Genomic DNA, 26,921 nt, shown 5'->3' on the forward strand with positions numbered 1-26,921 from the left:
GATCGCTTATCATGTATAATGAGATAAGAACCCGATATCTCTGTTCAAACCAGGTCCCTCCATGGTTTTGAGCTTGGTGATAAGTTGCAATTCAGCAACTTCTCTTTCCAGTCTATTTCTGAAATTCTTTTGTAGTAAGACAGCTACTTTGAGATCTTGTATAGAATGTCCTGGGAGATTGAAGTGTTCTCCTACTGGTTTTTCTGTCTTCTGGTTCCTGATGTCAGATTTATGTCCATTTATCCTTTGGCGTAGGGTTTGGCCTGTTTGTCCAATATAGAGAGCTGAAGGGCACTGTTGGCATTTGATGGCATACACAATGTTAGAGGATGAGCAATTAAATAGTCCTGAGATGGTATGTTGGATGTTGTTGGGGCCAGTGATGGTGTTGTCCGGTATGTTGTCCAGTCTATGGTGTTGTCCAGTCTATGGTGTTGTCCAGTCTATGGTGTTGTGCCATAGAAAATCTCAGGAACAACCCAGACATTATAATTAAAGAGGCAGACAAGGGTGGAGCTGTCGTCATCATGAACAAAACTGATTACATCCAAGAGGCCCACAGACAACTTTCCAATACTGCCTTTTACATGAAATTGGACTCAGACCCCACACAAGCATACAAAAAAGAACTGAACAAGATTATTAAGGAGCTACCCCTACACATCCAAGAACAGATCCTCACAAACACACCAGCGGAACCTCGGCCAGGAACTTTCTATCTTCTACCCAAAATACACAAACCAGGAAACCCAGGACGCCCCATCATCTCAGGTATTGGCACCATTACAGTGGGTGTTTCCGGCTATATGGACTCTGTTCTGAAACCATATGCTATCAGTGCTCCCAGCTACGTACGTGACACCACAGATTTTCTGAGGAAAATACAATATTTGAACAATCTTCCTAACAATACTATACTAGCCACTATGGATGTGGAATCTCTATATACCAACATCCCACACAATGATGGTTTACAAGCCATAAGGAACACCATTTCAGATAAAACCACAGCGGACTTTGCTACCAAACTCTGCCACTTTGTCCTTACCCACAACCACTTCAAATTTGGTGATGACCTGTTCCTCCAGATCAGCGGCACAGCCATGGGCACCCGCATGGCCCCACAGTATGCCAACATCTTCATGGCAGATTTAGAACAACGTTTCCTTAACTCCTACCCACTCAAACCTCTCCTGTACCTGCGATACATTGACGATATTTTTATTATCTGGACACATGGACAACAGACCCTGGAAACCTTCCACCAGACATTCAATGACTTTCACCCCACCATCAACCTAACAATGAACCAATCTATGCAAGAAATACATTTTTTGGACACTACTATAAAAATACAGGATGGACGTATAGACACCACCTTATACAGAAAACCAACTGACCGACAAACATATCTACATGCTTCTAGCTACCATCCCAAACATACCAAACAATCCATCGTATACAGCCAGGCCTTACGTTACAACCGCATCTGTTCCAACTCTACAGACAGAGAATCTCACCTAAGAGATCTACAGCAAACCTTTTTAGAACTAAAATATCCACCTGATGAAGTTAAACAACAGATCAACAGAGCCAGACAGATACCTAGAGAGAACCTGCTGCAAGACAGACCCAAAAAAGAAAATAACAGAACACCACTAGTCATCACATACAGCTCCCAAGCTAAAACAGTACAACGCATCATCAGAGATCTACAGCCTCTCCTGGACAATGACCGCTCCCTTTCTCAAGCTCTGGGAGGAAGACCTTTCATTGCCTACAGACAGCCACCCAATCTTAAACAACTCCTCACCCACAATAATACAACCACCAGACTTAACATGGACACTGGTACCAGAGCCTGCAATAAACCCAGATGCCAACTTTGCTGCCACATACACCCGGACAACACCATCACTGGCCCCAACAACATCCAACATACCATCTCAGGACTATTTAATTGCTCATCCTCTAACATTGTGTATGCCATCAAATGCCAACAGTGCCCTTCAGCTCTCTATATTGGACAAACAGGCCAAACCCTACGCCAAAGGATAAATGGACATAAATCTGACATCAGGAACCAGAAGACAGAAAAACCAGTAGGAGAACACTTCAATCTCCCAGGACATTCTATACAAGATCTCAAAGTAGCTGTCTTACTACAAAAGAATTTCAGAAATAGACTGGAAAGAGAAGTTGCTGAATTGCAACTTATCACCAAGCTCAAAACCATGGAGGGACCTGGTTTGAACAGAGATATCGGGTTCTTATCTCATTATACATGATAAGCGATCTTCAGCCATCTCAACCCTTGCTTTTTCATGCAAAACCATTTGCAGTCGTTTGCGGTCATCAACAGCTATCAGTCAGTCAATCACCCATTTCCACCACCCTTCTGAGTGATCCCCCCTCCCCATCCCCACCCCTCCCCACCCCTTCTCTACATAAGTGCCTGGAAACTTCCATTTCACTGTATCTGAAGAAGTGTGCATGCACACGAAAGCTCATACCAAAATAAAAACTTAGTTGGTCTTTAAGGTGCTACTGAAGGAATTTTTTTATTTTACTTCGATCCAGACCAACACGGCTACCTACCTGTAATCAAGCTAGCATGTAACTCGGCATGAACTAAATCTGCTCCATGTAGGAGAAAATAGATTGATTTAGTGTGCAACACCTCTCTCTCTCTCTCTCTCTCTCTCTCTCTCTCTCTCACACACACACACACTCACACACACACACACACACACACACAGTGACTCATACAACTGACTAGGCAATTTGTTGTCTATGTTAACTTTGGATTAGCTAAACTAAGCCTAAATCTCTCTCTCTCTCTCTCTCTCTCTCTCTCTCTCTCTCTCTCTCTCTCTCTCTCTCTCTGTGTGTGTGTGTGTGTGTGTGTGTTTTGGCATTGGCATTTTGAAATGGGATGAGTAGGAGTCAGGACAGCTGGCATCCGTTCTTAGCTCCACCCGAGTCACTGTGCGGTAACAGGCATGTTCGAGTCATATAAAGAATAGCAACAGCTATACGAATGAAATTGTATGCTTTGAAGATGAAATCTAGAGTAAGTAGAACCTTACATCTATCCTGGACTGTCATGGCAAGACACCTGCCTGGCCACAATTTCTTCCTCCTGGCCAGAATAAGAGGGTGTAAAACCTAAAAGAAAAGATCCAGCATTGGGTGGTTTTGTTATTTTCCTATTTTCCGTAAGATATGTTTGTTTTTTTCAAAGTAAATAAATAAATAAATAAAAAAGACTCTTCAAAGGCACACTTTGCCATTACATTTTTAAAGCTGCTCCCCTAGGGGGAGCCTCAAATTGGATCCTTAACAAGCAAAATCAACTGCCTCACTCAGGAAAATGCATTCCGTGCATTCCCACAATCATTATGCCAGAGGTGCCAAACAATTTTAGGAAGCCAGAATCCCAGGAACAAAATGCAGCAGCCTTGTAGGCAGGTCAGCAGAGCATGGGGGAGCACTTGTGGATTTGCATCTCATCATTACTCCCTCAAATAATGAACTTAGTGCCCCCATGCCAACAGGACTGAAGACAAACCAGCAACTGAGAAACAAGGAGGAGGCATCACCATGTCTGGGAATAGTAGAACCCCAGTCTACAAAATCACCAAAAAACCAAGAGAAGACCCTTTAAAAAAAAACCAATGGGGACAACCTCCCCCCACCATGTCCCAAACAGATCAATGGGGAGACAAAATGCCCATGGTCGCCAAGATCCATGGAATGTTGTCTGCCAACTGGAAAAGGAAAAACAGAAAAGCAGGGTGGGAGGAGATGATAATCTGGTTTGCTTGAGCACCAAATAGCTTGAAGTATCCCAGAGGAAGACATGGCTGGCTGGCTCTGTAAACAGGAGCAGTGCTATCAGGGGTAGTGATCCCATTTGTCTACTTATAGTTCTCCCTCCCTCCCTCCCTCCCCACCCCCCCCACCCCAATACACAGTGTGTTCCAATGGATATAGCACTTAAGAGATTTGACAACTTAAGGTATTTGGTCTCAACCAGAACTGTGGGCTTTTTACAGCTTCTTTAAACTATCTCATTGTGCAATTTCCATTTACCAGCTTCGTGCAATGATGAATGAATTAAATCTCGCATAGCATTTTGCACTAAAAGCCCTATAGAAATGCTAACAGATATCTATAAATAACTTCTGTTTTGTGTGTTGAAGAAAGCAATAGAAGAAGAAGAAGAAGAAGAAGAAGAAGAAGAAGAAGAAGAAGAAGAAGAAGAAGAAGAAGAAGAAGAAGAAGAAGAAGAAGAAGAAGAAGAAGAAGAAGCTAAATCTTTAGTTCTTTGAGGGGGGGGGGGGTAGCAGGGGAACAGTTTGAAGCAAAACTGGATAACCTCATTTCTGATTTCATAATCTCACTTTTTCTTCCTACTATGGCTGAGAGGGGCATTTTCCACTGTATTCCAGAAAACAGCATTGTTTCCAGTTCGGTGTGACTTCATTAGATTTCTGAGATGTAACATGTCACTCGCCAGATCGATATATTTTGTCTAAAGCAGAGCCCAATTCCCACAACGGCCAACACTTTAAAGAGTCTTGTTGTAACATTCAGACTTTCATTGCCTGCCCCCATCTATATGCTCCCTCAGGGTGCAACCCAAAGAATGGTGCTTCACCTGGGGCATGATAGGGCTGGTCCTGCCCTCCCTCCCACCCTTCTGAGGAGCAACACCTTCAACTAGTACTACCCCGCTTGCTAAGCGCTCACTATAAACCAGTAAATGCACTTCATTAGAATGGATAGGTGGTTAGTCTGTGTACGTAGAGAACATCACAAAGCACAGTGCAATGTGTCAGCATATGCCTCTGGAGGACTGCTGAGTATTCGAGTGGACAGGCTTTGCCCTCATCACAACAGTACTCCCACTTTTAGATCACCCACTAAACTGGACAGCCGCTATTCATTTATATGGGAGAAAGTAAAGGGTGCATTAGGATAATTCCCAGCTCCAGCGACTGAGATCTGGGGCTCTCCTACTTGTTATGAACATTTGCCTGCAACAAGAGTCCACTCATTCACAGCTCTTAGCCTACAGCTTTTGGGAGGGTTGGAGAAGAGGTGGTAGCGGCTCTCTCCTAAAACAAGGTTTCCCAGAATATATTAGGCATCTCCTTGCACTGTATTAGCTTCAGCGATTTACTCCTGCTCGCGCTCTCCACTCAGTTTGTCCACATTCTAGTTAGTCACTGAAATAATAGGGGGAGTGATATAAATGGACCACATGGTTGGGGGCAGGAGAGAAACTAAGTCACTCAGTGGTTAAATGACTTTCACAAGAATATGCTGAAGGTCATTCTGTTCTCTCTTTTCCCGGCTGACCCTCCATCACTTTTTTTACTTAGTGCTGTGCCTAATTCAATGTTTACGCTTCACCTTTTTATTGTATGTCAAATATTTTTGATAATATTCTGTATAGAGTTCATAACAGCAACAAATGAGAGAGATTAATTCCATAAATGAGAGACCTAGCCCTCAAATGGGATTACTATATATATAGGTAAAGGGACCCCTGACCATTAGGTCCAGTCGTGACCGACTCTGGGGTTGCGGCGCACATCTCGTGTTATTGGCCGAGGGAGCCAGCGTATAGCTTCCAGGTCATGTGGCCAGCATGACAAAGCCGCTTCTGCCAAACCAGAGCACAGCACGGAAACACCATTTACCTTCCCGCCGGAGCGGTACCTATTTATCTACTTGCACTTTGACGTGCTTTCGAACTGCTAGGTTGGCAGGAGCTGGGACCAAGCAACAGGAGCTCACCCCGTCACAGGGATTCAAACCGCCGACCTTCTGATCGGCAAGCCGGGGGACTGAGATGCATAAAGAAACTCTTCTAAGGCCTGGCTCACACAAGCACATCTGCATTCCTTGAACGCTTGTTTCTCATTACGGCTAAAGTAGGTTCTAGGGCATTGGTCTTCAAGGGGTGGGCTGGCTGGGAGCCATTATGAAATCACTGCTGTGTGAATATATGGCAAGAGAGAGAGAGAGGAAAAAAAGACATGGGTCCCCAAAGGCATGTTTGGGTTAAAGTTAAGTCCCGGGTCCAAAAAGGTTGAAGACTACTTCTCAAGACTACAAAAAGTTCTCCCGCAATATAGCTGTTCATCTTTAACGTGTTACCCAACCCTCTTGGTGACTATGAACCATCACGTGGTGACTATCGGTCTAATCTACAAACTGCCTCAGTTCAAAAGTATCATGATTGAGCCGACTTAGGCTGAGTAAACTCTGATGGCTTACCATGTGATAATATGGTAAATGAATAAGCATGTATGAACTGATTTTAGATTACAACCAGTAGAGAACTGAGAATTAATGATATCAGGCTACCAGAGGCTCACAGGAAAAGGGGGTGGGGCACTTGTTTTATGATAGTATATTAGGGGAAAGAAACAGAGAAAGCTGCCTTACACCCTCAGATCTTAGCTCAGCATTGTCTATGTCCCCTGAGCAAAGCCCTTCATTCAGACAGGTGCCTTCTCCAGCTAAGGATCTAATTGGAGACCTTTGGCATGAAAAGCATGTGCACGGTCACTGTGGCCCTTCCCCTGGGGATGCCCCTTGTGACTATTCATGATCATAACATGCTTAGTAGCACACCAGCTCAGCAATGTCATATTTACGTATACACCTCTTCATGCGTTCAGCAACAGTTATCAGCAAAAATGCTAGGGTTTCATTATATCGTTCATTTGCTGCAAACCAGCTAGATCTTGCCGCAGGAGGCAAACACTAACTGAGAGGATCTATTGGGGTTTTTTTTTTCCACAATAGCATTCCTTTGGGGGGGTGGGAGGACCTGAATGAAACCGAACCTCTATAAAAGTGTGTGCAACCTTGAGGATTCCAGTTCTGCCCCTTCCCTGCAAAGGGGCAAGAAAGCTTAAATTGAAGAATTACAACTGGATTGTAACAAGTTTAAAGATGCTTGTTAAGTCCACATGATTATGGCATGCGTGCCCACCCTCCCCACCCATACTGGTGCGGTTCTCATGCAGATGGATATTTAGAACATAGCACCCTGAAGGCAACATGATGTGCATATGGTACATATGGTAAGCACCAAGCATATACAGGTATAACAGTAGCAGCATTTACATCTGACTTCCAATACTGCAGATTTACTGGGAACGTTTTTGAAATTATTATTTTTTTACCACCCTCCTCCTTAATAAAAGGTTATCGTACTTCCTGACTTGCATACTAGTGGAAAAGCATTGCCATTATGTGTTGCAACAGGAGAACGGAGACAGAGAGGGTAATGGTTAAATTGGTGCTCAATCATGCCGACATGCAGATGCCCAGACTAGGCTACACAATGTTGCTTTTAAAACAACAACAACATCAGCAGAATAGAAGGCGATATGACAGTTTAAAGGCACTCCAAACAGCTCCTAAAGCAGGTGGCTGGAGCCAGCTTGATACAGTACTGTCTACGGTGACAAACCAAGTAAACAGATGACAATTTTTTTAAAAAAAATGCCATTCACACAAACACAGAGAGAAATGTAATTATGAATATTTCATGGCAGTATTTAGCCATGCATTTTAAAAAACATCACCTGAATCATGCAAGCCACCCACACAGACACGCACTAAGGGAGAAGGGAAATGCAACCAGCATGCACAGCATTTCTGCCTAGAAATTCCAGGGTAGATCTTCCCCCTCCACCACCACCACCCCATGGAACACAGGTAAATGCCCAAACATTAAAAAACACCGGCTGGATTGGATCAGCTATCAAGTTGGCAGCACTGGCTCCACGAAGAGACATTCTCTGAAAGTCTATCAAATCCATCCAGCACCTACCTTCAATCTGGGATTTGTCCCTCCACCCCACCTGCCGGCTTATTTCTTCCCCCATGGTATCTTGTAGGAAATAAAAGGCACTATCAGCCAAAGGCTCAAAAGCAGCAGCATCCCCTTTTCAGGACTGCCAGAAATATCGTGGAGATTTACATGCAATGTTGCATTCATTTACCTTGGCTTCTTTAGCAGAAAACTCCGTGGAGTTGGAAATTTTCATGGACTTTGAGCGGTGAGTTTGCCGCCAGACTGGTTCCTCTCGCGGGTATTTCACCGAACCTGTAGCTCTCACTCGGACCTTGCTGGTGCTCTGGACGCTATTAACTCCAATCATTTCCACAAAGTAAATAAATGTTCTCTCTCTCTCTCTCCTATCTATCTATCTATATATTATATATATATGAAGCGGGGAGGGGCAGAAGAGGAGAAATAAACCACACTTCACAAATTCTCTTCAAGGTAGTTTAGGAGGAGAGGAATCTCTGTGGAGCCTAAGCTGCAGCAATCAGTGTTTGCTTAAAAATGCACCAAGCTGGTCCCCCACTACCAGCCACCACACAGAGAGCATCTTCAACTACACTGTTTTGAGGCAGCGTGATTGTTCCAGGCACTGCCTACGTCACTGGCTGCAAAATATTAAAGGGTGGAAACCCCACCCCTACTCACTACCCTGCTGCTCAGCACATATCGCCATCCTTTCCCAATACACAGACACACACACACACATATACAGAGAGAGGGGGTGTGTGGGGGTGTGGATTCTCCAGTGCGGCTCAAGGGTATCAGTTTCAAAGAGCGGAACAGATGGCAAAAGGCCAAGCAAAAAAGCAATTCATTTCTGACTGCAGACAGGCAACACTTGTATTCCAGCCATACCATGTCAAAGTGCATTAAGCTGGGTGCAATAAAATTAAGACGGCGCAAATAAAAGACTGCCCCGAGGATACGAGCCTGCCAGGTAGCCGCTGCTTCGAAAAGAAAATTGGGGTGGGGTGGGGGATAAATGGACCGCAAAACATCTCAGGAAAGACAAGCATGTAAAAAAAGATGCTGCTTTTTCATAGAATGGTCTGCAGACACTACCTTCAATTACAAGTGGGATTTACTGGGCAGTCCTGTGCATTCATACACAAAAAGCACTTGGTAGCTACGATATGGTACTGGGAATCAAGAAATCCCCCATTCAGATCTTGCCTCTCCTTAAGGCAAGCTTCTCTCTGCCAGCTCCACACCAACAACTAGGATTACCAGGGCAATATATGTTAAATGCTATATAATAATATTTATTTATTTATTTATTTTTAAAAAACCTCATCATTATAATTAACTCCCAGGTAATTTGTGCATAGGTTTGCAGATTTAGAACTTGTGTCTCAATTCAAGTTTTAGAGGGGGGCTTGGGGGGGGAGGCATGAATGGCTCACATGCATGCTCATTCTCAATTTTCAGATTCGTTAACTGAGACACAAGGTCACACAGCTCAGTAGCATAACCCCACTGTCCCAGGCTTGGCAGCGAAGGCTCGTATGTGAACCTTTGTTCCCAAAATAACTAGTGGAAGAGGCTTAAAAAGCGTGGCCGGTTCTGCCTTCAAGTCGGCACAAGTGAACAAAAAGGCAGAGGCTATGATGGCAGTCCAAGTCTTGGATCTGTTTCGCCAACTAAAGCAGCCCGTAAACCGCTGCACAAGAGGAGTGGGTTTTTGCCCAATCAGTGTTTCAAACAGCGTAAGGGGAAGTAAGCTCCATATAAGGGAACGGTGGTGCTTACCTAAAGGCTACGAAGTCCAACCCCCCACCCCACCCCCCAAATCATTTCTAGCTCCTGGAGACCCAGAACACAGCAGATTGCATGTAACCATAGCAACCAAGCTCAGATGAGAACTGATCCCTAGTACGTTGGCACACAGAGGGAGTGTCAGCTGGTAGCACTGGCTGGAGAAGGTAAAAGACAAAGTTGAAGTGCATATGAGTGGGGATGCCAGGAAGGGCACACACTCTCCAACTATTCCAATTTACACGGCACATTCCCTAATAGCTAGATCTATTCATATATCTATCCATCTAATTCTAATAAAATACACACACACACACACACCTTCAGATGAATCTACAATTACCAGGTATTTATGAACACTGCCCACCATCACTTACAAAGTTTACTGAACCATCAATATACAAAATTCCTTCATAAATTGCTGCGTTCTGCACATTCTCTCAAGTTAGAAACTATCCTCCTTGCATGAGTTAAGAGAAAGATTATGCTGAAGTGTGAACAATCTCCAGTGTTTCATGAAGACTATGCATATTGACCAGAGAAACAGTATTGACGACAAAATGTGCATATTGAGCACTGAAATGCACAAAATGCAGGCGAGATAGACACATTTTCATGTTATCACAACATTCTGAACCAACACCACATTCCTCCCCCCACAATAAATGGCAAATGACTCTTGTCCACCTTCCTATATGTTGAGGTTTATCCAGTAATATATCCCGCCCCCCCTTCCAGTGGCTTCTGAAGCAGCATATTAGCAATCCAGTTTCCTTTTAAAATGTAGTCATTTAATAGAATGTTTTCTCTCACAATGCACTTGATTTGCACTTATTACAATGCATTTAGCAACAATTGCCACCTGAGGAGGCAGCTATCAGGTGGAAGGGGTACATTGGCATTTTGTTCCTGTGTGTCTGCATATCAAATATGTGCACTAAGAGTCGAAATATATTCCCGCTCCCATCTGAGGTTTTCAGTTCTAGTGACCCTGGGGAAGGATATGAAGCCCAAGGAAATCATTTAAAAGATTTAAAATTAATCAAACAGTGCACACAGAAGACTAATTAAAGGCCATGATTTACCAATGACATTCTATACAGTGGTACCTCAGTTTAAGTACACAATTGGTTCCGGAAGTCTGTACTTAACCTGAAGCGTACTTAACCTGAAGCGAACTTTCCCACTGAAAGTAATGGAAAGTGGATTAATCCGTTCCAGACAGGTCCGTGGAGTACTTAAACTGAAAGTACTCAAACCGAAGCGTACTTAAACCAAGGTATGACTTATATACATTGGGGGTAATTTAAGATGAGCAGTACATAACTAGTTATTGTGCATATTCACCACAGCTCCTGGATAATGTGCACCTAATCAGTCTATGAAGAGAACTGTGCATATTTCCAGGTAAACATATGTAATTCGCAAACAGCAGAGGCCATATTTTTATCTGTTAGGCAGGTACTGAAACTTTGTCAGTGCCTTTTAAAACAGTGGTGTGTGATGGGGGGGGGGGGAGGTTTACCGAGTTCAGATATTTTTATGTGAAGCTTCTGCCAGCACTGCCATTATCAGCACATGGCATCTCCAGCTCAGTGGTAAATGTTAAAGAGCTTATCTGGTCAGTTACCTTATTATGCTAGCACCCCTGGGATATGACAGGGTTACTTAAAAGAGGTGAAAGTTTTTCACAATCACTGTAACAACAGAAACAAATGTGGAGGTTTGAAAAATTAAATGGCAGGGAAATAAAAGTCCTTTTGAAAGTGGCTAAGAGCTTTGTCCTAGAGAACACAAGCTTAACAGGTTGCCTAAATGCTTCTTTGCCGCATCACCAACAGATTCTCTGCTTTTGCACAGTTTGGGGACTTCATTGCGGCTCTGACAAATATAAAAATAAGAATAATACAGTAGTAGCAGCAGGTAAAACTTCAGAAACTTTCTTTCCTCATTTTCTGTGTTAGTACGTAAAAACCTATCTTCACAATGCCCATGTAAAAACTGGTGTGCATCCACTTTGGATGAAGCACAAATACAAAACCAAAGTTGCCCCATTTGGAGGTATGTGGATGTCCTTGGGGCAGTCTTAAAGTGAAGGTTGATCCCAAAGCTTCAGACCCACTACAAAGTTCTGTAAGGTCCTGGAGGAGCTGTCAGTTTCAAGAGTGTGCCTTCACAGCAGTACATGCTTGTGCCGACACAGTGCAAGGAGGAACAGCTCTGAGGGCACATATCAGTGTGGTTGTCAGAAGAGAAGAAAAATAAAAGCTATACTAAAAACAAAACAAAAATGGCTGGGAGTGAAGACCACGCCACAAGCAATGGTCCTTGTGGTGCTGGGCTTGCCACAATTAAAATGAAGTAAATGTTTATCAGAAACATTTATGCTTATGTTATATTCAGATATAATACTTTTAAAAGCATGTATTCTATCCTATTTTTAATTGTTAAGTAAGCTGTATTTTGAACCCAGTTGGATTAAAAACTTAAGTTATGAGCTGTGCAGAGCAGTGTATGCTGACCCTGATAATAAGAAATAGTTAAAGCCTTAGCAACTGCATGACAACCATACTGAAACATTTGTGTGAGAGAGTGGAATGAATGGTTTCCTTCCTAACCAAAGGCTAAGAAGCAAAAAGAGCAGGTTTGGCCAAGCAGATGAGCAAGAACTGATTTGGGCTTTGCTGCTAACCTTGAACTTACATAAATGGAAGTTTCCATGCACATCAAAAGGACAAATATTGGGACAATAATAGATTATTATAGCAATGGATTTTGACAAAGGTAATGCTACTTTTTCAACCATTCAGCATTTTAGATCCTGTGGGATGGAACCTCCGTTTTCCATGCTTATATAAAGGCAGGACTGTCTCAATGCCAATTTGGAGGCACCAATTTGGAGAAGACTATTACAGCAAAATTTGAAGAGGCAACATGTGTCTGCAGCACTCACCTTTTCCCTCTTTTTGTTTGTTACAGGATTCTTAGCCCAGGCCATTGATGGGTGGATGGGTGTGAGTACAGTATACCCCATCTTTTGTGTGTGTACAAGGGAGGGCAATATCTTCACTCCTATTTCCCCTTTTCCCCAGAGTCAGTCTCCACGAGGGAGAGAACACCTTTCTATGGAAACATTTGTTTAGGAAATAAAGCTTTAGAACTTTCATTTTCAATCTGGTTGTTTGTCAATCCCTGGACTCTCCAGGCAGAGCTGGGAAATACTTCCTGCCTGAAACCCTGGCAGTCAGTGTCAACAATACTGTGTTAGATGGTCTGACTTGGTATAAAGCAGCTTCCAATCTTTCCGTAAGTAACCAAGGACAGGGAGCGCAATAAACTCTGTCTTAGTAGAAATGTTGAATCAGGATAGATGTCACCTGCCAGGCTGCTGGTGAATTGGGAGTTAGCCAGCTTGCCAGTTTCTTTTCCTCTTGCAAGCAAGCAGTAAGGACTAGGGGATCCTATATATGAATTCTGTCAGGTAGTTTTCATTTCTCTCCTTTTCAGGTTTTACCAACCAACACTAAGGATTGGTAAGTTCGGTATACGTGCTGCCGAAGCGAGCACGGATTGGTAAGTTCAGGACAAAAGAGGAAAACTGCTTTGACCTTGAAGAAAACTGAATGTTCTTTTTTCTTTTCCTTCTTTCTCTTTCCCTGAAGGCCCACATTGGCTGAATCACATTCCGGTTTCCTCATATCCAAACAACACAATCTTTCTTCCTTAGACATCCTTCCAACTAATATGCACATCAATTCACTTTTCCATCATCTACTGTACAGTAATGTCATTTGGCCCCCAACGACCCACTTGGTAATTATTCTTCCACTCTCCACAATAGCCTGGACCTCCTCTCCTTTAAGCTCCTTTTTAAGACCTCCCCCAACTCCATCCCTTTTTCTTCTGCATTTCATTCATCATCCTCCACCACCACTTGTCTTCCAAGATCCCTTTAGCCGTCAATACTTAGGTGCAAGGACTTCGGTCTGTTTAAAAAACCCATCAGTCGTACATTTCAGTCTCCTTGCCTTGCCTTGCCTCCCTTGAAGAGATAGATAGCAATTATGGATATCTAATGGTGAGAGAAATACATTCTAAATAAATGCAGAGTCCCTCTTTGCTATTTCCAGAAAGGAGCTATGCCAAAGCCCAGCTGGCATCAATGGCAGCTGCCAAGAACGCATGCCATCGGCAAGTTCAGCATTCCTGGGCACTGTAAAGGGCTATTGTTTGTTCTGGGATAATTTTATGTGTATTCTAAGGAAGTGTTATTTTCCTGTCACCTAGAATCTTTACGGTCAAAGAACACACCCCAGTCTACACTGCCTTTCTGATTTGTCTGATCACACACACAAATTACCCATCAGGGCCTTGCTGTGAAAAGTACTTATAAAAAGGTGATATATCAACGTGCCACTGGGAGAAAGGGCAGGTGTTATCTTTTTCCTGCTGCTTACGTGGACAGCCCTGGGATCATTATTTTCCACCTTCAGCAGTGGAAATAAAACTATTCCAAGAGAGGTGAGGATAATTACCCAGAGATATATTTTTTTTAAGTGCTATTCCCCGGAGATATTTTTTTTAAAGGTATTATGTTGGTGGTTGAATCACACTCATCAAACCTCCGGCACTTAAATGAGCATGCTCCAGATCATACAGCAGAGGACTATCAATAGCTGTTAGTCACGGCAGCTATGTCTGGGCTCCATACTTAGTATCAGTATTGGATAACCAGAGACTGGGAAGAAACAACAGAGGATTACTACCTCTATCAAGCCCTGGTTATGTGCTTCCAAGGGGGATGTGGTTAGCCACTACTGGACCTACAGCCCACACAGCTGGAATGGATGGAACTTCAGTATGATCAAACAAGTGTTCTTATGTTTTTATGAAACAAATGATGACCAAAAAGCAGTATCCAAAGGCACTCGCAGCTGTTTGGAAGCTCCTTCCTTATGATGCTATCCAATGCTCATTGGAAGAGCATGGAGGGTATTGGAATGGAACCATGTTTGGGGAGGAGGGGCAGAATAAACATGAGAAGAACCTACTGGATCAGGCCAAAGGCTTCACCTAGTCCAATATCATGCAAAGGCTTCAGGCAGGACCTGAACACAATAGTACTGTACAGGCAGCAACAGATTTGCATGGGGGCCACATTCCAGACCCCCCACGCATGGATGAGCCCCGTGTAAGGATCCTCTGTGCTACCCCTTTTGTGACCTTTTTGTGATGCTTTTAGGTCACTTCTAGGTTTGGGCCGATGAGTGCATACGCGGTCGCGAACATATTGGACAAGCATAAATCAGACGCTGTCTGTACTCTTGCAATTCCTAGAAGCTGACATTCAGAGGCACACTGCCTCCGACAGCTGGTGTAGAACATACCATCATAGCTAGTAGCCAATAATAGTCTTATCCTCTATCAATTCATCCAATCCTCTTTTAAAACCACCCAGGTAGATACGATTTGGGCTTACTACACTTAGGACAGAATGCCTGGGGTAAGGAAATGTATCCTTTGTAGAATATTAGAGACAATTATAATGGAGAATGATGTAGAACAATACAACAACTCACTGGAGAATTAACCATATTAAAGGCTCAGCAACTCTGCTGTTGAAAATCATTCCATAAATTTGCATTCCGGTGCAAGCCAGACAACTTCAATTAATTTAAACAAGCTCTGACAAGTACACAGTCCATGTCCAAAAATAATTCACTAACCTATTTGCCCTTTATTTGAAGTAACCTAGTTTTCACAAGTGGATTCATAAGGCCATTACTCTGCATTCCCTTATTAGAAGGGAAAGATCCAGAGTAACATAGAACTTCCATCAAAAGTATATTGTAAGAACAACCGTCCTACTGGATACTCTGGTATTCTGGCTAGTCAGATGTCTCTGGGAAGTTCACAGAGCATGAAGTGAACAACCATTTCCTTGCCTATCTATCTTCAGCTTCTGGTAGTCAGGTGTGTCTGAACATTAGTGGCTCAATGTAGCTATGTGGGCTAACAGAAGTGTCCTCCATGGATGAGTAATTCTCTTTAAAAACATAAAGTTAGTTGTCATTAACACACCTTGTATGAATGAATTCCAAAGCTGATTATGTGTTGTATGAAGTAGTCTTTCCTTTGGTCTCTCCTTAACTGTGAAATTCTAATCCCAGAGGTTCCTGGAGAATAGCACTCTACCTCTTCCTTCTGGCTCCTGGTCATGTTTGTACAAGTGGCTTCTGACAACACCATACATATGAGGCAGCAGTCAGGGCCTCCTGGGGATTTCCTGGCACACTTTACTGTTGTTCTTCTATTGAGTTTATTGCTGTTGTCTTCATTCACTGCTTAGGTGCTTCTCTATTTCTAAAGCTGTCAGAAGGGTGGGCTGTCAATCATGAAGCCCTGCTACAGTAATGGGGTCTTTGTTGAGGTTGAAGGGTAGTCCTTGCTCTGCCAGCTGGTCTGGAGGGTGGAAAAGACGTTCCCACCAGGTGAGATCATCTGAACAAGGGGGTACTGCCTGCACAACCAGTGAGAGGAGCCATCCCAAGTACAATGACTGCCTTCTAGGAGCCGCTGGGAATAGAAATTCAAGTTAAGCACAGTGGTACCTCAACATCCGAATGCCTCGACTTCTGAGGGTTTCGACTTACGAAGTCGGCAAACCTGAAAGTATTTTCGTCGCGCGCATGGTCCGCGCATGCGCAGAAGTGCAAAATTGCGCTTCACGCATGTGCAAAATGGGCGCTTTGACATCCGAAGGTTTCAACTTATGAAGAGTGCCGCGGAACAGATCACCTTCGTAAGTCGAGGTACCACTGTATTTCCATTTTTTCCCTATAATGTTGACATGGCAACACAAGGTGATAAATATCACATTTATTTTCAATCTTTCATTAAAATTAATTATGTGTGTGTTTAATAGTCTATTAACATGAACCTGTAAAAATCGATGTGCACACACCGAAGCTGGAGTGGGACCTCAGCATAAAGTTTTACTCTTAATCTTGTTCCTTAGTATCATCAAGAAGGCTTTTAGATATACTTTTTCTATCAATGGAACACAGAATGCACTCTAATTATCAGCTTAGACACTCAGAAAGTACTGAGAAACATCTACTAGAATTATTCTTTTCATACTTTCAATGCTTTAAATTAAAGTACCATTTAAATCCTAGATTTAGCTATTCTGCCTGTGTCAGTGATACAGATTCAACAATCTTCATAACTGGCTTTTACACTTATTGACAGTAAACTAAATCTTCCAGGTTTAAATGATTGACATTTGAGCCTTCAATGAAACTAAGATTTGGGAGGCTGCTTGCAAAGGAGGTTTCATTAATGCAAGTACTGCCATGACCTCTGATTGTAGGATGAGAACATATTGGAGGGGTAGCGGAGAGAGAGAGAACCTTTCATGGTGAACTACAACAACCTGTGGAAGGATTAGGCTCTCACCTCCAAGCATTTTGCCAACAACTGCAAGAATCTGGATGTGTAATGCAACAATTCCAACTGTTGTAAGGTACATGTATTTTGTTCCCAGCAGACTACAAAACAGAAGAATCATTCCTGAGGGAGGAAACAGACACTACTCAAAGCACAGGGCAGGTGCTGAAAATAGCTGACTGGTGTCAAGTCCCCTGGCACCACATAATATATAGTAATGAATCTGTGGTGCTCCCTCCACCCACAATACCCATCACTGGCCACCAAGCAAGAAAAGAATGCTCAATGTGGCATTATTAAGTCATGTAGGCTACATGACACGGAGATGGGAATGAGACTTCTAGCCTGAAAGTTCATCCCTGGCTGGAACACCTCTGGGAATATGAAACAAGGAGGGGGCACAACGCCCAACTTCCTTCCATAAGTGCCTTTACCCCTCTCAAAGAGGGACTCGGCATCGCTAGAGAAGAATGGTTGAGTCTGCTTGGGGAGCAGCACTTGCTGTGTGTTGTGCAGACCTTGAACCATGTAGGATTACATAAAAACAAGTGTCCAAGTAAACGGCCCTGCTAGCTTCTGATCTTCCCAAAGTTTTGGATGTCTCCCAAGCCATTTGTATAAATTAGGCTGAACTGGATATCTAAATTAGCTGAGATGAATGGAACTCTATACCCAGAGATGTTAAACTGTAACACTGGTGTAAAGACCTGCCCTTCATTGTGGAAAGAAATCCTAGATGGCCTTTGTGATGCAGAGTTGGAGAAACTCTACCTATGGCGCTTTCAGAAGGGCTCCGCTTTCTACACAAACAAAAGGAGAAGAATCCATTACCAGTGTTTTTAAGCCCGAGTCAAGTGACAAAACAAACAAAAAATTTTTTTTTGTAAACCCTCCAATAAGCTATAGTCACCAAGTGACATGTTTGTATTGTACAAAGTTCTTATAACCTAGAAAGCAATAATGGATTAATTTTATGTCCTCTTCATCAGAAGATTTATCCCGCCAAGCTCTACATCTAACAATCTGTAGTAAACTGTAACATAGGGAAGCTGCCTTGTTCCAAGTCAGTCAAGTGGTCCATCTAGCTCACACTGACTGGCAGCAGACAGACCTCCAGGGTTTTAGGCAGGAGTCTTTCTCAGCCCTACCCTGAAGATGCCAAGGATTGAACCCAAGACCTTCTGGATAGAAAACATGTGCTTTACCACTGAACTATGGATTTTCCCCAAACAAAGGCATTAGCGGCAGTCACTAAACCATGGCCTTGTGGCTTCCAACCGTAATTGTGCAACAGTGTCATGGTGGCAATTGCTGAGGTGTTTTACTAGTTTGATCTCTATCGCTTATATGAATTCTCGAGATATGCCAGTCCTTCAAACTACTGTCTGTGTACCTATAGGAACCAATGATACCCAAGAGCAACTACTTATCATTTAAGTGCCCAATGGCCAAAATGGCTTCCAGTAACAGGATAAGAGAATATGTTTCATGCATGATGTGGAAATGACTAATATCATTACAGCTTTCAGATTTTCACTCTTTAGGCCTTTCCTTGGTCCCAAAGATACACACCCTATCTGACATGGCACATCATATGGTTTTCCATATAAATATGTATTTCTAGTATTTGCCTTGAAAGAACATACATTGTGGTGCATATATAACAGCGAAACAGGATACCTTCACCTGCCCCAGCTGCAATAAAACAGGTCTCTCCCGTATTGGTCTCTACAGCCACAGCAGGCGCTGTAACGGTTTGACTTTACCCCTAATGGCAAACTCTTCCATCGTTTCCCAGGACAGACAGATGTCAACAACTGCACAATGTTCTGCTTGTTTAGCAGTAACCAGTTTCGCTGAAGCCAATGGGAGTTACGCATAGTACCGCTGTCTTGAATGAGTGATGATGCAATCATACCACTGCTACAATGGCTGGAAGTAGATAAAATCAACCAAGATCATGGCCACTGGTCCCATCACCTCCTGGCAAATAGAAGGGGAAGAAATGGAGGCAGTGGGAGATTTACTTTCTTGGGTTCCATGATCACTGCACATGGTGACAGCAGTCTCGAAATTAAAAGACGCCTGCTTCTTGGGAGAAAAGCAAAGGCAAACCTAGACAGCATTTTGAAAAGCAGAGACATCACCTTGCCGACAAAGGTCCATATAGTTAAAGCTATGGTTTTCCCAGTAGTGATGTATGGAAGTGAGAGCTGGACCATAAAGAAGGCTGATCGCCGAAGAATTGATGCTTTTGAATTATGGTGCTGGAGAAGACTCTTGAGAGTCCCATGGACTGCAAGAAGATCAAACCTATCCATTCTGAAGGAAATCAGCCCTGAGTGCTCACTGGAAGGACAGATCCTGAGGCTCCAATACTTTGGCCACCTCATGAGAAGAGAAGACTCCCTGGAAAAGACCCTGATGTTGGAAAAGATGGAGGGCACTGGGAGAAGGGGACGACAGAGGATGAGATGGTTGGACAGTGTTCTCGAAGCTACGAACATGAATCTGACCAAACTGCGGGAGGCAATGGAAGACAGGAGTGCCTGCCTGGTCCATGGGGTCACGAAGAGTTGGACACGACTAAACGACTAAACAACAACAGAAACAAGCCTGTTTGTACCAATAGGACACAAAGTCATCCTGGAACAGCGGGACCATTTTGTCAGAGGTAGCCCGAGGGGCAATGCTAGTGCAAGGGGAACGGTTGGTACTAGTGACACCTAAAATCATCAATGAGTGAGGTACTAAGCCTGGCAGACTTCCTCAGGCAAGGCATTTTAAAAATGCTATGCCATAACTGAGCAGGTCTTGCTTGCCACCCCTGTTCTCCACAGCTCAAAGAGTAGGTAGATGGAGCAAGGGCTCCACAGATCATCTCAGGGAGTTCATATGAAAGAAGGCATTCACTTAGATGGACTTGAAAAGTGCTTTTGCACCATACTTTTTTGGGACACATCACACATTATTCATGCTATTTTATTGGAGGGGCACGCAACAGAATATGGTATTATTCATGTGGGCAACCTCCAAGCAAAATGGCAGTTCACTGATGGATGGGTGGAATAGCTATGTCCATTCCAGAGGAAGGAAGTCATAACCCTGGCTCTTTGGTCATCAGAAATGCTGCCACTTCTGAATTCTAAGGCCCTGCATGCTTCTTTTACTGTAAATGCTTCTGTGACAGGAAGATATTATTCAGAAAACGATCTTCACGTTGGTCCAGTAACTGAACAGCTGACTGTCAAATCAAGCCTCATCACCCCTGGGGGAGAAGGTCTCCTTGCCCCAGGCGGCCTCCCTGCCTCCCAAACCTACTTTTCAGGCACAATTCCTGAATCAGAAGATAATAATTCTAATCGTGACAATGCTGAAATCTTGTTTGATTCTTGAAATGTATGATTTTTAAAAATAGCCATGCAACCTCCTATGCTAATTGCATGGTGACAAATATCCTCCTGACTAAAGCCAAACGAAGCTGCTCGGTAATGAGGTAAAACAGTAATATCCAAATAACATCCAATCTCATCAGTGAAGGAAAGAAACATTTTAAGCTGTTTACATAGAATTATCCTTGCCATTAAAAAAAAAACAGATTTGCATGCTAATAACTCCCAAAACAGTAGGGAATGGGGAGGGGGGGTGAGTTTTTTAAAGGAGCTGGTGCAAATTATCTCTCTTCTTCTCCTTCAGTCTACTTGCAGGCTGGAACTTACGGTATATTTTCTAGCAGATCAGTGGGAGGACCATCAAAGGACATGTTTGGCAATTTGTTTCCCTCCCACACTGAAGTGGGAGTAATATGTCACAGGGACCGGAATATATGTGACATTGAATTAAGAGATTTCCCAATTCCAAAGAAAGATTCAAAATATTCCGGAACATGCTATTTCCCCAAATGCCTTTTTTTCTTTTTCTTTAAAAAACAAACAAAACTGAACACAACAGCAATGTTTAATAGGGAGCTCAGGCTTTATCTCCTAATAAAACGACTACAATATGTAACAAGTTTGACCGTAACTTGGGATATTAAAGAGGACAAAGAAACTAGGTTTCTACAACCCAAATCAATCTGAATATATTTGATACTAGGTTTCATCTTTACTCACTTTTTTACTCAAAATATATCAAACGTACTTAATGATCATGAATGACAACCATTAATTGCCAAAAAGTATTTTATTCTTTATCTATAAAAATATTCACATACCACTGTATCATAAAGATATATCACAGCAGTTTACAACAATATAAAAACATAAAACCGAACAATAACAGCATAAAAAGTTAAAAGCAAAACACAAATTAAAAACAAACATAAATAGATGATTGTGCGGGATGTACTCTTAATTGCCTGCATAGGCCTGGTGGAATAGAAAAGTGTTCAGTGGGCATTTAAAAGTCGGCGCCTGCTGAATCTCTAACAGGACTGGGCCAATGACACTAAAGGCCCGATTTCTCATTGTAGTCAAACAAGCCTCACCAACACAGGAAATGACCAAAATACTCCTGGAAATGATATCAGTGATCGAGCTGGAATATTATGGTTCAGGCAGTCCCTGAGGTACCCTGGACCCAATATGTCCATGCCTTCGTAAATCAATACACAGTCACTATGCCACAGTAGATCTCAGCCATCACCTCCACGTCTCACGTGGAGCCTATCTAGCCACCTGTCTGTCAGAAATGAAATTTACTTCATTTACCGCCTATTATAATCTGCGGGAAAATATTCTCAAAATGATGTACCGTGTTTCTCCTAAAATAAGACAGGCCTTAAAAATAAGCCATTGCAGGCTTTTCATGAGTAGAATAAATATAAGACATACCCCGAAAATAAGCCATACCGGGTAGTGTTGGGAGCAGGCTGCGTGAAGCCCAGGACCCGGCGGTGGGCGGCGCGCGAAGCCGGCAGGAGCTTCAGCAGCGCCGCATCGCGCGAAGCCGGCAGGACCCAGCAGCAGCCTCAGCCAGCGGCTGCGTGAAAGTCGGGACCCGGTGGCGGGCGGCGCGCGAAGCCGCAGGAGCCGGCAGCAGCCTCAGCCGGCTGTGTGAAGCCCGGGACCCGGCGGTGGGCGGCGCGCGAAGCCGGCAGGAGCTTCAGCAGCGCCGCATCGCGCGAAGCCGGCAGGACCCAGCAGCAGCCTCAGCCAGCGGCTGCGTGAAAGCCGGGACCCGGCGGCGGGCGGCGCGCGAAGCCGCAGGAGCCGGCAGCGGCCTCAGCCGCGCCGCGTGAAGCCCTGGGACCCGGCAGCAGGCTCAGCGGGTGGCGCAAGAAAGCCCTGTACCATACTTACCGGTAATAATGCTGTACCCTACTTAGGTAAAAAAAAAATAAGACATCCCCTGAAAATAAGCCGTGTTGTGTTTTTTGGGAGGAAAAATTAATATAAGACGTGTCTTATTTTAGGAGAAACACGGTATAGGTGGTACCAAACACCAGACAAAATAGCCAAGATGTACAAAAACAAATCACCAAAATGTTGGAGGTGCGAGAAGGAGATAGGGACCCAAATGCATATGTGGTGGAAATGTCCAGAAATAAACAAATTTTGGAATACCATTTATGAAGAGTTAAAGAAAATGTTGAAATGTAAGATCATAAAGAAACCAGAAATGTTTTTATTAAATATAATACCAGAAGATATTAAAGATGCAAACAGAATATTACTGTTCTGTAATTACTGTTCAATTTACTTCAGTGTCGAAAGTGTGTGAAGGGAAACTAAATGTTCTGAAGCCTCTGTTCTGTCCCACATAATGGATGCGTAATTTGCAAGTTAAAGCAATGGACATGAACAGAGCAATCCTAGTCTCTTGCTGTGCTGTGCAGGAAGGGGTCAGGATAAGGCAGAGGCATCTGTCTCTGCTTGGCTCCACCAGTGTGGGTGGGCTGGGTGGTGGTGGTGGTGGTCGAGGATGAGGAGGCCCCCACTGTGCCCACTAAACGTGTAGCAGAAACGTGTAGCTATCGCCAGAGGCGTTCCCAGTAGCAGCAGCCATCATAAGGCCCAACGATGGAGCACAGCAGGGTTGGAAATGGATCCAAACCTGGCCCATTTGTTGTCTCCCGACTGTGTTTTGCACAGCACAGCAGTAGAACCACACACACAACCCTGTACCCTGACGAAAAATGGCAAGACTTTGGCTGTGCTGATGGATCTGCTGCTTTGTCCTGCCCTGATTGCTCCTGGCCAGGGCTTTTGGTTATTCCTTTATTTCCCTAAGTAATAATAACACTAACAATAACAAACGGTTAGCTATAAGGCTATTTCTTTAGAACCTTGCTGTGCTTGGGAAAGGCTGATTTTGCTTGAAACAAAGCTTCTGAGTTTTGAGAGGAATGATGAGCAAGGCATGCAAATACATGGCTCCTATTATGTGCTTTCCTGATTTGGGATTTGGCATTTACTATCACTTAGCAACTTTAAGTGGGTTCTAGTAAGTGGCTTTTATTGAAATGTCTGAATGTATAATTCAGATAGCAACAGGCAACAACAACAACAACAAAAAAACAGCCTGTATGCTTCCTCACTAACTGAAACACTGAACAATAAAGCAGGCAGATGAATTTAGAGTTTATTCAACTCCCTTCCTTTTGGGAGGCAACAAAGATTTTATCTCTGCCTCTCTCAGGGTTAGGGCATGGGCGTTTGTAATTTGAAGGAGAATTGCTTTGGAAATCATTTCCCTTAATGAGGAGTGGTAGGTGGTGGCTGTGGTGACAAAGGGGTAAAAAAAAAAAGTAACAGAAACATTCTGCACATGTTCAGGACAAAAAAAAGATATTGTAGACTTGGAAAAGGCCCCCCAAAGAGCAACAAAAATAATCAACAGGGATGGAGCAAACCCCCTTGTGAGAAAAGATTGCAGCATTTGGGACCATTTAGTTTAGAGAAAAGTTGAGTAAGAGGTGACATGGTAGAAGTTTGTCAAATTATTAATGGCATGGAGAAAGTGGATGAAGAAGTGTTTTTCTCTGTCTCCAAGAACACCAGAACTTGTGGGCTGAATGTTGAGAGATTCGGGACAGATAAAATAAAGTACTTATTCACACAGTGCATACTTAAGCTGCAGAACCCACTCCCCAGACTGATTTGAAGGCCATTTTAAAAAGAGTATTAGACAAATCCACAAAGGATAAGGGTATCAATGGCTACTAGCCACAACGGCTATTATGCTTTGCCTCCACTGCTGGAGGTAATATGCTTCTGAATGACAGTTTCTGGAAACTGCAGGAGGAGAGAGTGATCTTGTGCCCAGGTTCAGGTTTAGCTAGTGGGTTTCCCACATGCATCTAGCTGGCCACTATGGGAACAGGATGCTGAACTAGATAGGCTACTGGCCTGATCCAGCAGACTCGTCTTACATAATAGGGAATGGGAAAGAACCAGCCTAGTTTAGCTGAACTCTCAAGGCATTTAGCACAGTTGTATCAATATGAATGGCGCTGCTCTCCCCTTGTCTCTAGCAAATAAACAACCACAGAAACACAGAACATAATATCACGCTGTGCATCTCTTTGCCATGCTTCATAGACAAAACCCAACTGATTTCAACTGGCATTGCTTCAAACTAAGCATGCTTAAGATTGCAGCGTTAAAACATGTAGGTTGGAGATGAAGACAGCATTTAAAGGTTTTTGCCAATTCCCTTAAAGCAAATAAAAGCAAGCAACCTAGGAACTCTGAGGGGGTATGGACGACAGAGGTAAGTAAATCTAGCCTGCAACCTTTAGAGACCTTCCTAACCATTCGCTGCAGGAGTTACGACCTCATTTTGAAATTAGCCTTCCTCTGCAGCCCATTGGTTAAGCTGACTGGATAATACTGTAAAGTGGTCATGTCACGAAATATTCAAACTGCTCAGGGTTAGGGTGAAAATTGTCAGCACAGGGGGCCTAGGAAGAGATGGACTTCATAATATTTGCTTCAGCAATACCCTTGGTTTTTAACAGCAATGCCTATCTCCTCTAACCTTACAAAAGCAAGAGTCTGTTTCTCATGCAGAGCAGATGAGAAGGCCCACATAACTGAATGCTCTTTCACACATACAACTGTCTCATCACATCAATCAGACAGTCATATAGTTTTTGATGTGCAAGGATATGGGCCAGGTGTTATGCAAATGATTCAGTCATGGGAACTGCACTTTCCATCTAAAGTGGTACAGCTAAGATACAGGTATATGTCCTCATTTACTGTTTGCAAGAACTAGACCATGCAGCAACATTCAGCATTTATTTTCTCATTTTCAGACTATATTCCTCTTCGCTGGCACAGCTCTCACACAGGCTCATAATTAAAAATGCAAATACAAATCAAGCAACAAGAGCAGAAACCAATAAAAATCAGTCACAACAATAACAGTCATGAAAAGCTCCAGCAGAAACCATTAAAATAGATGCCAGTTGTATAGCAAGATTAACAACCTGATCTAGCATCTAATTCCACACATCAAAGGCCCAGCTAAATAAGGGTGAGAATGAGCCAGCTTGGTGAATTTCCCTGCATAAAAAATACTTCTCTGAGCGGGCTTTCAACCATAGATCTCACCAGCCACACTTTGTGGACACCAGAAGAGACTCTCCAAATTATATTGATGTCCACAGGGGAATACAGTGGTAACTCGGTTTATGAACACAATTGGTTCCGGAAGTCTGTTCATAAACTGAAGCGTTCATAAACTGAAGCGAACTTTCCCATTGAAAGTAATGGAAAGTGGATTAATCTGTTCCAGACCGTCCGCGGAGTACATAAACTGAAGCATACTTAACCTGAAGCGAACTTTCCCATTGAAAGTAATGGAAAGTGGATTAATCCGTTCCAGACGGGTCCGCGGAGTACTCAACCTGAAGCGTACTTAACCCGAAGCATGGGTGTAATTGGTTCCGGAAGTCTGTTCATAAACTGAAGCGTTCATAAACTGAAGCGAACTTTCCCGTTGAAAGTAATGGAAAGTGAATTAATCCGTTCCAGATGGGTCCGCGGCGTTCGTAAACCGAAAATTCATAAACCGAGGTGTTCGTAAACAGAGGTTCCACTGTATATGCACAAAGGCGTTCCTTCAGATAACCCATTTTTTTCCCCAGCCTTAAATGATAGTCGCAATGTGGTCTTTACAGATAGCCCCATTCAACAGCCAGGTTTCTGCTTTCTAAGTCTCTTATGTACACTACAGTCAACCCAGGATGACTTTGCATTATATAAAGTAAGGGAATGGACATTTGTTCCCTTTTGCCTTTAAGCCACCTGAAATGAATGGTCTGGATCACACACAATGTCACTAATTCACTTTAATCAAAGGTTTATTTTGCAGGGACAGGGCGGTTAGGACCCATGACAGACAGAAAAATCAAGAGTCAGATAAACAGATTTAATTAAAGTGCAAGAGAATGACAGCAAAATGATATAGATACCTCTCTGCAGCTTCCAAAAGGGGAAGATGGGGAGGGCAGGCAACATGAAGACAGAGCAAGCAAGCAGACCAGTTGGGGAAAGTTAAGAATTCAGGAAGAAATAGCTTTTATTGTACAGGGGTGGGGGGAACCCTGCTTCAAAGATAAAATTCAGCAGAAACCCTGACCTAAAATGTTCAGCTAGTAATCTCCCTGCTATTTCCAGCACAAACACAAATACAAAACTAAAACAGCAACATTTTGTGTGCAAAATTTGCATTTCTTCTTTTTCTGCCATAATTCTTTCTTAAACTAGGACACATTTAGGGATTGCTGCAGTTTTCTCCTTTCCAAGCTTGTTTTAAATATATTTGGCTCTAACTTGATACAACAGTTGTTCTTTGGGAAATGGAGGGAGGACGGAAGGGAGGGAGGGAG

At 43.2% G+C, this 26,921-nt stretch overlaps 1 protein-coding gene across 8 annotated transcripts in view; it reads right to left on the minus strand.

The window, feature by feature from the left end:
- Positions 1-26,921, minus strand: part of PSD3 (pleckstrin and Sec7 domain containing 3) — a 151,606-nt gene that overhangs the window by 40,818 nt on the left and 83,867 nt on the right. The window contains exon 1 of one of the 8 annotated variants that reach the window (XM_060268942.2): positions 8,034-8,207. The exons of the other annotated variants lie outside the window; for them this stretch is intronic. Within the exon in view, the coding sequence (XP_060124925.2) occupies positions 8,034-8,192 (159 nt within the window). The 5' untranslated portion in view covers positions 8,193-8,207. Of the gene's footprint in view, positions 1-8,033; positions 8,208-26,921 lie in introns of those variants that run through there. 8 annotated transcript variants of the gene reach the window in all.

Source organism: Zootoca vivipara, chromosome 15, assembly GCF_965207765.1.
Source record: "Zootoca vivipara chromosome 15, rZooViv2.hap1.1, whole genome shotgun sequence".
Taxonomy (NCBI): Eukaryota; Metazoa; Chordata; class Lepidosauria; order Squamata; family Lacertidae; genus Zootoca; species Zootoca vivipara.